The sequence below is a fragment of the Sphaerodactylus townsendi genome, linkage group LG06 (genome assembly GCF_021028975.2).
Source record: "Sphaerodactylus townsendi isolate TG3544 linkage group LG06, MPM_Stown_v2.3, whole genome shotgun sequence".
Classification (NCBI taxonomy): domain Eukaryota; kingdom Metazoa; phylum Chordata; class Lepidosauria; order Squamata; family Sphaerodactylidae; genus Sphaerodactylus; species Sphaerodactylus townsendi.
This window is the reverse complement of record NC_059430.1, coordinates 87,980,509-87,995,373: the sequence shown is the minus strand read 5'-3', so window position 1 is coordinate 87,995,373 and position 14,865 is coordinate 87,980,509. Positions and strand designations below refer to the sequence as shown.

General features: G+C 39.2%; 1 protein-coding gene across 5 annotated transcripts in view; it reads right to left on the bottom strand.

Annotated features, from left to right (window-relative positions):
• Positions 1 to 14,865, bottom strand: part of PHTF2 (putative homeodomain transcription factor 2) — a 100,931-nt gene that overhangs the window by 76,086 nt on the left and 9,980 nt on the right. For all 5 annotated transcript variants that reach the window (XM_048499460.1, XM_048499461.1, XM_048499458.1 and 2 more), the window contains exon 2: positions 1,144 to 1,223. In XM_048499460.1, the coding sequence (XP_048355417.1) occupies positions 1,144 to 1,188 (45 nt within the window). In that variant the 5' untranslated portion in view covers positions 1,189 to 1,223. The remainder of the gene's footprint in view (positions 1 to 1,143; positions 1,224 to 14,865) is intronic.

Sequence of the window (14,865 nt, the reverse complement as noted above, 5' to 3'; positions counted from 1 at the left end):
GTGGAGTTATAAATACACAAAAACGCTAAGGGGGTTCCTTTTTAAAAAAAATATCATTTCAATCATTATATATCACATTTTCAGTTTAAGCATATATTGTTTCTTTGTAATTGTCACTTATCTCTAATTTTTAAGTATATCTTGTTGATTACAAAAAAAATCCAAGTAAAACTTAATCGTGCATTTATTTTATTCATTCATTTAAAACTATTTTTTTCAGCCCACAAATATTTGTACTATATACAATGTGGCCCTCATACTAAATGTCTTGTTTTAGCAATGGTGTCTTTTCATAACTAACAGAAGGAATAAAAATGTGCTTGGTATAACAACTAAATTGCTATTTTTGTTTTAAATGACAAGCAACTAAACAAAGTATTTTTTTCACATCTATTCTAGCAGTTCTCACCCTAACACTGACAATGTGATGAATGTTTTCAAATAATTTGCAATGGACAAGGAGTCAAGTCATTCTGAAGTCCCCAGGATCCTTTGGGAATTTTTTAGTCAAAATGTCATGTATCTCCACGTCTGCACACATCTGATGACAATAAAGTGAAGAGTAGCAGCACATCTGCTTCTAATTGAACCTGACCAATAAATACATTTGATGTAGAACTGCAGTTACTACATATTCATAAAGGGAAGATGAGGTTTCACACAAGCAGCCAGCAGGGGCAGCAAAAGAGGAGAACGGGGGCAGAGGAAAGCTGCATCTGAGATACTGATATGTAAAAGCACAGTAATGCATTTGTGATGGCAACAAATTAACTGCCAACTGATCCATTTAGTCCAGTACTATCAATGGACTAAAGCTTTCCAAAGTTTCCACCCTTATGCCATCCTCCAGTAGACTTAAGTGGTCCTCTCTGCTTTAAGAACAGATCTGCCGGATTGTCTACCATCTTTTTTAATCTTAAAAAGCTACTCATTATCCACACACCAAGAAGACTAAACCCAAAGCAGATTCCTCCTCACCAAATAGTTAGAGATTCCTTTCTCTGAGGTTGAAAGAAATACAACTCATGAGGGTATAAGTGAGAAGTAAAAACACATGGGGAGAGGGAGCACCAGCAAATAATAGGTAACTTAACAACAAAACCAACCTGAAACATACTTTTTACTTTAAAAAACCACCCTTACCTTCTTCTGGTACCAGACTATAGCATCTGTCACTTTGGACGCCATTTATGCTATGACATTTATACAGTAGTCATTTTAGCCTGCAAAGAGAAAGAGGCACAATTTTACTATCACATCCTAAGGTAAAATATAAATAAGTAGGTATGCATAACCTTATAGTTTTAGAATCAGAATAGCAGTCAGCTTTTTGTCATACTATCACTTGATCATTATTATCTGAATTTGATCAAATTCTGTTAAATATTCCACAAATTCAAGAATGTCACTGAGTAAACAGCTGCCTATCTTTTGCAATGACTGGAGAACTTTGATTCTCAGCCCTGGCAAGGTGACTCACAACACAACGCCTACCTTATACTTCTTTAGACGCTATGCCAAAATATTTCTTCTATCCAGGCTTTTAACTAGCAGGTTCTATACTTTAGCTGTTTTTAATGGTTTGCTTCTCACTTGAGGAATGTCTGAAACCTGATTATTCCAGCCACAGCTAGGAGCAGGAGAGAATTAGGAAGGAGGGGAGGTGAAAGTCAATGAAAAGTATTAAAAAGGAGATATGTCAAGTTAACGCTTTTAGGGAACAGTTTGAGTACAAATGGAAACAGAGATGGTACAGGGGAGAAACAGCAAAAGTTGAATTCCTCACTAGAAAATGGAGGAGAAATGGAGAATGCCATTGAGAACAGTGCCATGGAAAGGCTTAGCTAAGAGGGCAAAAATGTCTAGATGGCTGCTGGAAGTCAACCAGGAATGTTTGTTTGAGACTGGATAGGAGCGCAGAGGTCCTGGTAAGAGGTGGAATGAGAAGACTTGCAAGCAATTTCACACAGATCAATAGTACCAGAAATCAAGACTACCAGGAAGAAAACCTGCTGTTTAGAGAAGAGGTCTTAATGTGATCTGGGCATAGAGTTTTGTAACATTCCTGGGAGGAGATGATTCTTCCAGAAAGCAGCAGTTACTGTTTTCTCTTTAATAACTTCATGCTTTAAATGCTGTACTATTATTTTACAGTATCTGACCAGTCCATTGATCAAATAACAACCTTACTGTAGTTACCTGTAGGGGTTAAAATAACTCTAATGTGATAGTATCTGTTTACACAATTTTTGTGCTGTACTTCCCTCAAGAACTCAAGAATGTTTGTGTATGTATGTATGTATGTATGTATGTATGTATGTATGTATGTATGTATGTATGTATGTATGTATGTATGTATGTATGTATGTATGTATTTAATAGTTAAACTTATAGACCGCCCTCCCCCGAAGATAACGTCCTCATAGCTATCAATATATATGGAAAGTATTAAAGAACAAACAATGCCAACTGCCCACTCCCAATAACATTTCTGGACTTTGCTAAAACATGAACAAAAAATTTAACAGAGACACAAAACTTCAACTATAGATCCTGATTTCTTCTGAACTGCAGTGGCCAGCCACGGCGCAACTATGGTGCCTATAGCTTGGTTCCCAAAGGGTTTGGTAACACAATGACCAGCTGGAAAATAGTGGAGTTTCAAGGCTTTCTTTGGTCACAAACATGTTAGCATTCCCAGCAATCACACCACTGAGGTGATGTGAAGACTTTGGGGCTTTGATGGACAGGATAGCCAAAACCACTCAGGGTCACTAGGCACAGGGGCTCAGCCAAGTGCCCTTCACAGTCCTGGGGAAGAGAGGGGTGGGAACAGGGAGGCTTGCTCACTGTCAGCAGCACACACACCCCCTTCCTTAAAGGGACCAATTTCTGTCTCAAGACCCTCAGCATATGACCATGGTGCAAGGGCCCAAGCATTGCCCAATGGCAACCCAAGCTGTGTCCCAACATCAAGCAAATGGTGCCCAAACCCTAGAAGGCAAAGGGGGTGATGTCATAGGCAACATACATTAGAGCATGCCCTCTGCTCACTGGCAGCCACACTATACAGATGTTTGCCCACTTTGCCAAGATTGCACCTGTGCCAACCCCCATTCTAACTCTGCTGGTGGCAGACTGAAGAGGCCATCAAAGCATAGAGAGGGGGCTCAAAGTGCCTTCAACAGGTCCTCCAGTACCCTTCTGACATGCACCTGTCCCTCCTCAACATCACTGGCAACAATGAGCAATCCCTCCAGATGTCTGGCAGCTGCTGTCACAGACGCTATCAGCCCTTTGATCCACTTCTGACCCCTGATGAAGTCTTCCCTCCACTTTCACCAGCTCTCCAGACATTCTCACTCAATTGCTGACCACATGGATGACAGGAGGAAAGAGGTTGAGCCAGTGTGAGCCCTGACAAGGGGATAAAATTCCCAGCATTGCTCAGGCCCCAGCAGCCACACTACCTGGCTTCAGGGGACGAAGCTCACTTCAGACCCTACCTCCTGCCATCTGAAAACATCAAGTTCATCTGCTGTATGGGCTCACCCTCAGTCACTGATCCTGGGGACTTCAAGACACCCAGTGTTCACAGGGCAAATGACCTGGCCACCACAGTTCATTTCATGAAGGTCAGGGCATGGAGGTGGTCCACAACATTCACCGTGAACATCAGGGGAAAGGGCCCTGGGATGTGTCAAGGAGACAGAGACTACAGCATCAGCCCATTTGAGCTCCCATTCCCACTTTCTGTAGCATCACCAGTCACCCCACCACTCCCCCCATCTATGCAGTCTGAGCACTGTGGTTCTCATTCCCATTGCTCAGCTCCGTATTCTCCTTATTTTCCACTGATGCTGACAAGGATTCTTGTCCTCTATGGTCTCAGAGGATCACTCTGGTTGGGGAGAAGGGGGCTCTACATTGGTGGAGTCACCCTCGTCTCCAGGCATCAGGGTGGGCACTGGCTGTCCTGGCTAGTGGCTAATCCAGTGACCCCCTCGGTAACCTCTGAAGCTTGTCCTGTAACAATGTTTCACTCTGAAAATCTCCTGCAGGGAGAAGGGAGTCAGAAAAATCCAGCAAATCCAACAAAGCAATGGTTAACTTCTCCTCTTATAATTATGGTTATATATGCTTTATAATGAGTGTCATTTACACTTCAAACTGATATGTAAGATAAGAACTTGTTGGAGTATATGAGGAGGGGCAATAAACCTTTGCGAGATTTTTCTCTGAAGAGGGGCAATAAAATATTTGGGAGATTTTTCCCAACAACTTTAGAGCAAAACAGCTAACCCTTGAACTGAGATTTGGTCAGGTATGAAATCAGCCTCTTTAATATGGATGTCCCCATTTTGGTGGCTTAGTGAATGGCACTACTAGAAGGAATTACGTTGCCAGTATTAAACAAAGCAATATAGTTATCAAGTCAAACAGATCATTGCTACATGGAAGCAGTAAAGTAATCTAGATAGATAAATCAACTGGACTGATTCCAAGGCCAACCAGATTTTATTTAAATAGGGATACAAACTTTTAGATACCTTAAAACTACTTGAAGGACCTGGAAATTGAGTTGTTAAAGAGAGAAAGAAAGAAGTCTCTTTTCTCATATGTGCAGCGACTTATTTGTAAACCCTGGTCTTCAAGCTGATTCCTGTTACTCAGTTACTCTGTTCGGTCAGTTGGTTCCAACCCTTGGCACAGCTTGGTTTACAGTGATTTTACAGGGCACAAGAGTACTGCACAAAACCACTATTCGTACAGAAATGGCAAAGTACAAATGTACAAAATCAAGGTTTGGGGCAGTATACTAATCGGTGATTCAAACTGAGAACTACGGTACAATCTGCAAGAGTGTCATGTAGCCTGACATCTTTTTTCCATTTGGTATTAAATGACCTCAACCTTTACCAAAGTCTGACTGCAAGTTGGAAGGAAGGATACCATATTCTATATTAAAATGCTTATTGGCAATAGTGTTTATACTAGAAAATTAACACAGACAATATATTTCTATGTTTTTAAATTTCCCTCCTTTTGATAGCAGTCTTCAAGTAAACAACCTAATGTTATAATTAATCTTTAAACTTTCTATAAAATACAGTAATTCTACCAGTCAGATCTGTACCCCAATCAATTAATTAAAATTTATACAAGCAGTAGATGTCCATTATGGATCACACAAAATCACATGCAAGAGAACTTCATGCTGAACTCTGAAATGCCACATTCCTTTCAAAATGTGCCTGTTTTTATACTGTATCTGATTTTACCAGATTAACACAGCATCAGTACAAGAAGCGATCGCAATCTTCTCAATTTAGCAAATGAACACACCCCGCAATTTAAGTTGAGTGATTTGCTTAACAATAGCATTTCACAATTTCCACAGATCCCTATTTCCATTTCTTCATATTTCTGCTAGAACCTGGAGATGAATGGGGAAGGGGGAATCTCAATTTAAGTAATGGGAAATTAAATTTTAGTATCTCTTGTCCTGTTTTTTTTAAAATGTAATCTGTAAAACACTTATCCAAAATTAAGTTGATAACATGTTTGTAGATATTAATGTTTCCATTGTTCTATTAGGGTTAAACATATATTACTTCAATCAATCACAACCTTTATTGGCATAAAGAGAAAACTTATATACAATCAGGGCACAGTACGATGATAAACAGTAATAACTTAGCAGCCGCTTCAGAGATGAGCTCATCAACAAATATTATGTAACGAACAACAGTGATGGGCACAGCCTTAATTTCTAATAGGTGCTGCACTCATAGAGAGCCTATTATAAAGATTTCACCCAGGAGTACTGGAATATTACTTTGCCTCACAAATTAGGGACAATTAAATTGATTGACAATCTGCCAGTTCTACCCACATGCAGAATCAATTACGGCCTGACATTATCTAGTATAACAAGTTTCTTATTTGACAAGCTTATAGCAATACCTTCTATATCCAGTTTTCAAAGGGAAGATTAAAGTCAGGTTTATGACTATTGTACAAAATATGTTGAATAAATCATAACATGTGATTTATATAATATATTTCATAATATAGTAACAAATGTTATTGGAATGTTCTTTGCAATTCTGGTAATAGATTGTCTGGATTTGAAGCCAGCATTACTTCATCAACATATAATTAATACATATTATAAACATCATTTTTATTACACTACATTACATTTATACCCCACCTTTTTCTAGAAGACTCAATATATATAATTGTATCATACAGTATCAGTGTATAATTATCCTATTTTCACAATGATCCTTTTTGGATAGAATTAGGAAAATTGTCCTATTTTCACTGTGCCTATCTGAATTACAATAAGGGTCTCTAAAGAAAATGGTGAGAGCAAATCATTTTAAATTTGATATAATTTCAGTTAATACTTTCTTAAATGCCAAGAAAATATGTTAAATCAAATGTGAATTCTACATGTGAAGAAAGTTTCCTTAGTGATCACAACATTTAGATAACGGTAAAGTTGTAGTATTTGTATTTTCACAAGCCACTATCACAATTTGTGCTTCATTCCAAGCAGCAACTATTTCTATAGTTCTCCATGCTTAATAGTGTCTACCTACGTGTTTTTTATCTTGTACTTTTTAGAAAAACAATAAATTTAACTTGGTTTTTCAATATCTGTATATCACAAGCAGAAAGATACTATCCCCTAAGTCTATAAAATTCATGTTAGATTAGAAGCCAGCTTGTGCAGCCCTATTAAAAAAAATTAAAGTTGAAACTGAGAGCAGCATTAAAAATGTTCCACTACAGAATGCAAATGTCTGTCACATTTAAGACTGGGATTGAGCAGTTAATTAAATCAAAAAGAGTTCCCCACTGTTTCCAATTTCAAGTAGAATAGTAGAATATACTGAATGAAAAAGACTTGGGGAAGGCAGCACACTCCTCTGAGCAGTCCCTCAAAAATACATTCCTTCTGCATCACAGGTCTCTTTCACCTGTGTGATTTGGCCTTCAGTTATGGGAAGGAAAGGATTTGCCTCTGAAATCCTCTAAAGCTAAGCACAAAAGAGATTACATACACAGTAGCACACACTCTATTATCAATGTATATCATAAAATTTATTAACATATTTCATGAAGTTAAGCATAATATTTGAATAGTATAAACACTCAAGTATCACCCAGATTTATTTTCAATAGAACTGCTAACTTCTGATGTGCACAAAAGGCAGCTTAAAACAGTTTCCTTTTCCTGTTAATGATTTATTTTGAGACATACTGAAGTACTGTTAAATGTCACCCTCATATAGAACTTGAATCAGATATGATGGAAGCAGACATCACTCCCTCAAAAGAATGAATTCTACTATATAAAATAGTATAATTTAATATATAGCCTTTAATTGAGTTGTAGCATGATGAGTAAATCTACTAGATTTCAGTTGCATATGCTGACAAGCTACATCAGCAAATGTAGCTGTTTCTTTCCTAGAAATTTATTTAAAAGACTATTTTTCCCCTTTTTACCATCTTCTGTGGACACCACTTTTTAATATGTTAACAGTAGATTTTCTGCTCTATATTTCTGAGCTCAACAGCAATATTTCATATTTTCAAGGACAAGGTTTTTTACAGTTAAAAAAATTAAAAGTAAAGGCTGCACAAAAACAAAAATACTTAATAAAATGTTACTTAATTGACTTTTTATTCTAAGAATCAAATTTAAAACAAAGTGTCAATATAGTTCAAATATGTCAGAACACAGCTCCAATGGTAAAAATCCATGATCCACTGTCAAACATAAGTTCCATTATCAAATACACTGGGTTAAATGGCTTTTCTATCTATAGCAAGAACTGTAGAGAAATCTATCTGCCTTTTTGAGGCCAAGCACTTTAAGTATAGCACAACAGATCATGTACTATATTTATTATTATGATCTTGATACTCTTCATCGGAGACTACCCAGTCATTACAGCAGTTTGGATCTAGATCCTCCCTTCAACAAAACTATCCTGGACAATTCACTGAGCTCAGCTCAATTATTTTTGTCCTAAACCCTGTAATTCATTATGATTTTAGATTATGAATATATTACTCCCTACTTAGCAAACATGAATATTTCCTTCCACTTTATGAAATGTAAGCACCCCTTCTACCAAATCCCCTGGTCCAGATTGCATTCATCCAAGAGTTCTTAAGGAGCTCAAGCATGAAATTGCTGATCTTCTCACTTTAATATGCATGTGGATAAGGGGGAACCAGTGGACATTGTCCACTTGGATTGTCCACTTGGATTTCCAAAAGGCTTTTAACAAAGTTCCTCACCAGAGAAAGCTCAGCAATCAAGGAATAAGAGGGGAAGTCCTCCTATGGATTCAAAACTGGTTGAGAAACAGGAAGCAAAGGTGTAAATGGCAAATGTAGTTCAATGTAGCAAAATGTAAAGTGATGCACATAGGGGCAAAAAACCCAAACTTCACATACACACTACAGGGGTCAGTACTATCAGTCACAGACCAGGAAAGGGATTTGGGCGTCTTAGTTGATAGTTCCATGGGAATATCAACTCAATGCATGGCAGCTGTGAAAAAGGCAAACTCTATGCTGGGGATAATTAGGAAAGGAATTGATAATAAAACTGCAAAGATTGTCATGCCCTTATATAAAGAAATGGTGCAACTGCACTTGGAATACTGTGTTCAGGTCTGGATGCCACATTTCTAAAAGGATATTGAAGAGATAGAAAAAGTGCAGAGAAGGTCAACAAGGATGATTGAGGGACTGGAGCACCTTCCTTATGAAGAGAGGCTACAGCGTTTGGGACTCTTTAGTTTGGAGAGGAGATGTTTGAGGGGGGATATGATTGAAGTCTATAAAATTATGCATAGGGTAGAAAATGTTGACAGAGATAATTTTTTCTCTCTTTCTCTCAATACTAGAACCAGGGGGCATCCATTGAAAATGCTGGGGGGAAGAACTAATAAAAGAAAAAAAATTTTCACGCAACACGTGATTGGCGTTTGGAATATGCTGCCACAGGAGGTGGTGATGGCCACTAACCTGGATAGCTTTAAAGGGGGTTGGACAGATTTATGGAGAAGTCGATCTATGGCTACCAATCTTGATCCTCCTTGATCTGAGACTGCAAATGCCTAAGCAGACCAGGGGCTTGGGAGCAGCAGCAGCAGCCCACTGCTTTCACATCCTGCACGTGAGCTCCCAAAAGCATCTGGTGGGCCACTGTGAGTAGCAGAGTGCTGGGTTAGATGGACTCTGGTCTGATCTGGCAGGCTCTTTCTTATGTTCCTGCTGTTGTGCCTTCCACAAGGGAGCTCTTTAGGCCACAGACCTGGAAAAGGCATAGTACTGACTGCGCACTGCAGATCTCTCCTTTTCTCCCCAGAATAGTACTCCATCTGCTTCTCTAGCATTGTGCTGCTTCCTTCCTCCTTGGCCTGTCTGTGATAGGCCTGTATTTCCCTTTGTAGTCTTCTTCTTGCCTCCTCTGCCCTTGAGGAGCCAATCATCCCTCTTCCCCATTCACCCAACAGTCCCTGCCCCAGCCTCGCCTGTTTCCCTGGTCCAAGTGTTCCTTTTCATACATCTGCTGACTGGTTCCAGTAGATTCCCTTCTGCATTATGCAGGTAGCATGTTACTTGGTGCCTTCCCCTCCCTCTGAGGGCCTTTGACCAGGTAGGTATCCCAGCTCCAAGGCCACACTGGAGTCAGCCGAGTTTGGGTGTGAGCTGACATCTGGACATGAAAAGATTTCTGTTCTGCCCACACTATTATAATTTGTTTTAAAAAGTTGTTTATGCCACAAGTAATGTATTTATATGAAAGTCAATATGGTGCAGTAATTAGTGCTCTCTAATCTGGTCTCTAATCTGGTTCAATTCCCCACTCCTCCATCTGAAGCTTGCTGAGTGACCCTGGACAAGTCATAGTTTTCTCAGAAGTCTCTCAGCCCAGGCAGAGGCAGGCAATAGCAAACCACTTCTTGAAAACCTTACTGAGTTGCCATAAGTGAGCTGTGACTTGATGGTACACATACATAAACAATGTATTTTTATATGCGCAGAAACAAGAACTCCATAATCTGAAATCAACTTTTTATTTCAATTTATGCATGCAATTATTAATTTTAGCTGTCAGCTTAAAGCAGCTAGATGTATTTCATGCTCAAATTACCTATTAAGTAAGAAATCATATAGCATTTTTAATCAATGTTCTCTAAATGAAATATACAATGGGTATTCTCCTCAAAACTGTTAATATAGCCAAACATCTATTACATAATTTTCTTTAGAAAGTAACTGAAGTACAAGTGGGAACCTATACTTACAGCCCAATCCAGAGGGCTGTGACAGCACTGCTCCCACGCCACCTCCAGAGGGTATCCACGCAGCATGGAGAGGAAGCGAAAAGGAAGTCCCTGGTCGATGCAGAATCCTACATGGCCTAATGCAAATGAACTGGATGGGTGGGCAAACTGGAAAGCGGGTAGGCACTCCAGACCTCGGTGGTGCCCAACCCAGAAAGGAAGCTGGCTCTCAGAGCTGCGTTGGCATCCCAGAGGATGCCAGTGCAGCTGGGGGCCTTCAGGGAACATTCCTGGGGGTGCAGCCAAGCTTAGTTGCCTTTGGTGCCAGGAATGGCAATGCAGGGCCCTCAGAGTTACACCACACAAAACAGTGATGCGACTGGGGTTTTCCGGAGCCTTGCTGCCTTACCACGTCAGCTGGAAGCCTTCAGAAGGTGACACAGTGGCGGCACCATTCCCAGCTGCCTGAGCCCTTTGGCTGGAACTGTGTCTTTAATCTATTTGAATGACCATGAGCAGAGAACTATAAACAAGTCTGCAAACACTTACTAGTTTATCACCAAAAATACTGTATGCTGTACCACTACTGGTATATGTTTTTAGTGACTTGTTTTTATAGGCCTGTGTTTACTGACTCACTTTACTGGCTTGCTGTGTTTGTGAGCAAATTCAAGTAGGTTCTGGAGTGGCAGCACACACATTTCCTAAGCAAGTAAAACAAATAATAAATACTGGCCACACAGTGCTCAATCTAAAGGCAACTAAATCAATATAACACTGTACTGAAATTGTCACTATGTTAAATTGTTTTAATAAATTGCTCCAACAACTAGAAAAAATTAACTTGCATTCAAATGAATGAACAGAGTTGGATAACGCATAGAACATATTTGTAATTATATAGTTCTTTAGCTACTTCTCTGTACCAATTATTCTAGTAAAACGAACTTACCAATAACATGAAAAGTAATAATGCAATGTATTTGCAATACTGCAGAATCCAGAGCTACATTTTCTGAACATCCTACCCTATACAAAGCGCCCTGTTCGCTGCTGCGAAAAGGCTACAAGACTGCTCAACTGAACTGAACTAACAAATCTGTGGTATAAGTGCCGTATATACTCGTGTATAAGTCGAATTTTTCAGCACATTTTTGTGCTGAAAAAGCTCCCCTCGACTTACACGCGAGTCAGGTATTTAAAATATTTTAAAAAATATTTTAGGGTTTTTACTTTGTCGGCCGCCAGGGGGCGCAGTTTTAGGCTAGCAGCACCAAAATTTCAGGGATTTTTCAAGAGACTCTCCTGATGATACCACCCAAGTTTGGTAAAGTTTCGTTCAGGGGGTCCAAAGTGATGGATCCCCAAAAGGGGTGTCCCATCCCCCAATGTTTCCAATGGGAGCTAATAGTAGATGGGGCTACATTTTGAGGGTCCATAACTTTGGACCCCTTGAATGAAACTTCACCAAACCTGGGTGGTATCATCAGGATAATCTCTTACTGATACCAGCCAGGTTTGGTGATGTTTGGTTTAGGAGGTCCAAAGTTATGGATCCCCAAAGTGGGTGCCCCATCCCCCAATGTTTCCAATGGGAGCTAATAGTAGATGGGGCTACATTTTGAGGGTCCATAACTTTGGACCTCTTGAACCAAACTTCACCAAACCTGGGTGGTATCATCAGGATAATCTCTTGCTGATACCAGCCAGGTTTGGTGATGTTTGGTTTAGGGGGCCCAAAGTTATGGACCCCCAAAGGGGGGCCCCATCACCCATTGTTTCCAATGGGAGCTAGTAGTAGATGGGGCTACATTTTGAGGGTCCATAACTTTGGATCCCCTGAACCAAACTTCACCATACCTGGGTGGTATCATCAGGAGGGTCTCCTAAAGATCCTCTGAAATGTTGGTACTGCTAACATAAACATTCCTCCCCTGACCAAAATTCCAGTTTTGAAGGATTTTAACTCTTGTGTTTTAGCTTGGTTGCTGGTTGAGCTAAGGTTTTTGCACTTTTAAAGTTATTGGTGAGACCATGTTGTTCTTGTTGTCCCTCTTTTCCACTTACAAAGCTAGTTTACTGTTTTTCTTTGAAATAAATATTCAAAAACATTAAACCTACTGATGCCTCAATTAATGTAATTTTATTGGTATCGATTTTTATTTTTGAAATTTACTAGTAGCTGCTGCATTTCCCACCCTTGACTTATACGCGAGTCAATAAGTTTTCCCAGAAAAATTAGGTGCCTCAACTTACATGCGGGTCGACTTATACACGAGTACATACGGTAAGTATACTCCACCACTGTTTAAATTAGTCAGCTTCCTGGCCCAGAGGCCCTCTTTGACTTCAGAGGAAATGAGTCAATACATCAGAGAAAGGGCTCATAAAATCTGAGGGAATGCTTTTGGCTTTTGCAAAGGGCCGGGCAACTTACTCCTTCACAGGAATACAAGGAGCTCACTATGACATAAGAATGGTTCAGCTAGGGGCACCAAGAGTGGAGAAAACAGAAATGAGCGGTCATCTAAAGCAAGATTTAATGACAGTTGCAGCCTACTGTACTTGGCAAGCAATACAGTATGCTCAACACAGAAAAAAGAATCCAAAGCAAAATATACCTATAAGACTAAATGGGAATGCAGACAAGCCAAATATTATCTTAGATATTCTGAATCCACACAATATTTATTTTTATTATTTTTCTTTTTTCTTTTGTTTTTTATTAGTTGCTGTGCTTCCATGCTAACACTTGTGCTACATTTTTAGTTTAGCTTTATTTTCCTATCTGTGTTTTAAATTTTGGAAGTCATCTCAGGGATTCTTTTAAATTAAGAGAGCAAGGCAAAAATATTGTGCATACTTAAATATTTAGGATCTATATGTAATTGTGCTGTCAACAGAGAATATATTTAGAAGCATTTCAACTAGTATCAGTAGCAGTCTTCTTAAGAAGCTCCCAGTATGGAAAACCCAGTTTTGCTCTTGGTAGAACTCTTTAATAAAATGTTTAAGACAAAATATATATAGTTGATACAATGGGTTATACATCATTAAAAAATGTCTGTCTTGTGCATTCAAGTCATGTGACTATTCTTTAATATAATAGATAGCCAAGGAAAATCCAGAAAGAGCCGTTTCTGTCCAGTACAACTACATTCTTCTAGTGCCACAGTCCACGTACAATAGAAAGCACTGCAAAAAGTTTATGAAACACAAGAAAGCTGTTCTATTTTTGGGATTGCCTGCAGGAAGTGGAAAACCCAACCAACCCTTCACAAGAGCATTTGTCATTCTGGAAGATAATTTACATTTAAGTTTGCTCTGACTTCCTATGTTTTACTTCACAATTCATACAGCACAGCTCCATCAGAAAATAGAATTTTTAAATGGGTTATGAAGTGTGTTTGGGTGCTAAAAAGTACTATTGAAAGGAGTACTACTAACAGTTTGATAAATATCTGTACTAACACAATTTCAATGTTAAGTTTGTCATTTAAACAGCAACCTAGATAAGTTAAAGAGAATATAAGGAAATTTGTAATTGAATATCTGGCAACAGATTATAACAGATCCTTTGAAGCTCCACAAAAATTGGGTCTGGGAAAAAAGTCCTCATAATTCAGACTTTCATACTCTGTAGTTCTGCAAATAAATATCAGCAGAATTATACTACATGACTGACTTTTATACACAGGGATGGGATAATATACATGGTATGGCTCCCTGCAGGGAAAAAAACAGGAGTAGGGGAAAACATGGATATATACTTCATCCTATCTTCTGTCTGCCACCTTCTGGTTGTTCCCTCATTAAAGGCTGCCCACCTATCACTGACAAGGGCATATACTGTTCTGTGGTTTAACTGTGCTTGAACATTTGAGGAACAGAAATGCATCAGGATCGATGGCTACAATCAGGTCACTGCTTTACAAATGTCCAGTATGGATGTGACTTGTGTGAAGATTATACGGTTTGGAATGGCTTTAGTTGAATGTACAGTGGATAATTTGGAAACTGGAGGCAGAGGGAAATGCAGGAAGATATCCATTTGTTCAGGCGTTAAGGAGAGACTTTGAGCCCTCTGTGCTTGCTACCAGGACCAACAAACAAGAACACTAAGAACATAAGAGCAGTCCTACCAGGTCTGCTCCATGGTCTCTCTAGTTCAGCATTCTATTTCACAGGGGCCAAAATAGTTGCCCTGGAGAGTCAAATATACCATGAATAGAGGGCCAAGGTGCCTGGAGAAGGTAATAGAAGGAAGTGAGCCAATAAACTGAGTCTCAATCCAGACAAGACTGAGATGCTGCTGTCAATCATAAAGCTGTCTGAGTAGTTAGCCTGTTCAGAAAAAGAAGTTTTGCAGCTTGGGTGTGCTGCCAGATATTGGTCTACAGGTCTTCTCTGTGGCATGTACTGATTCCACAGTTTCAGTGGATATGCTAACTGCAGCCATTCCTTGAAAAGCATGTTCTGAACATAGTAATATAGACTCTGATCATATCTAAGTTAGATTACTGTATGCAATATTTGTGTG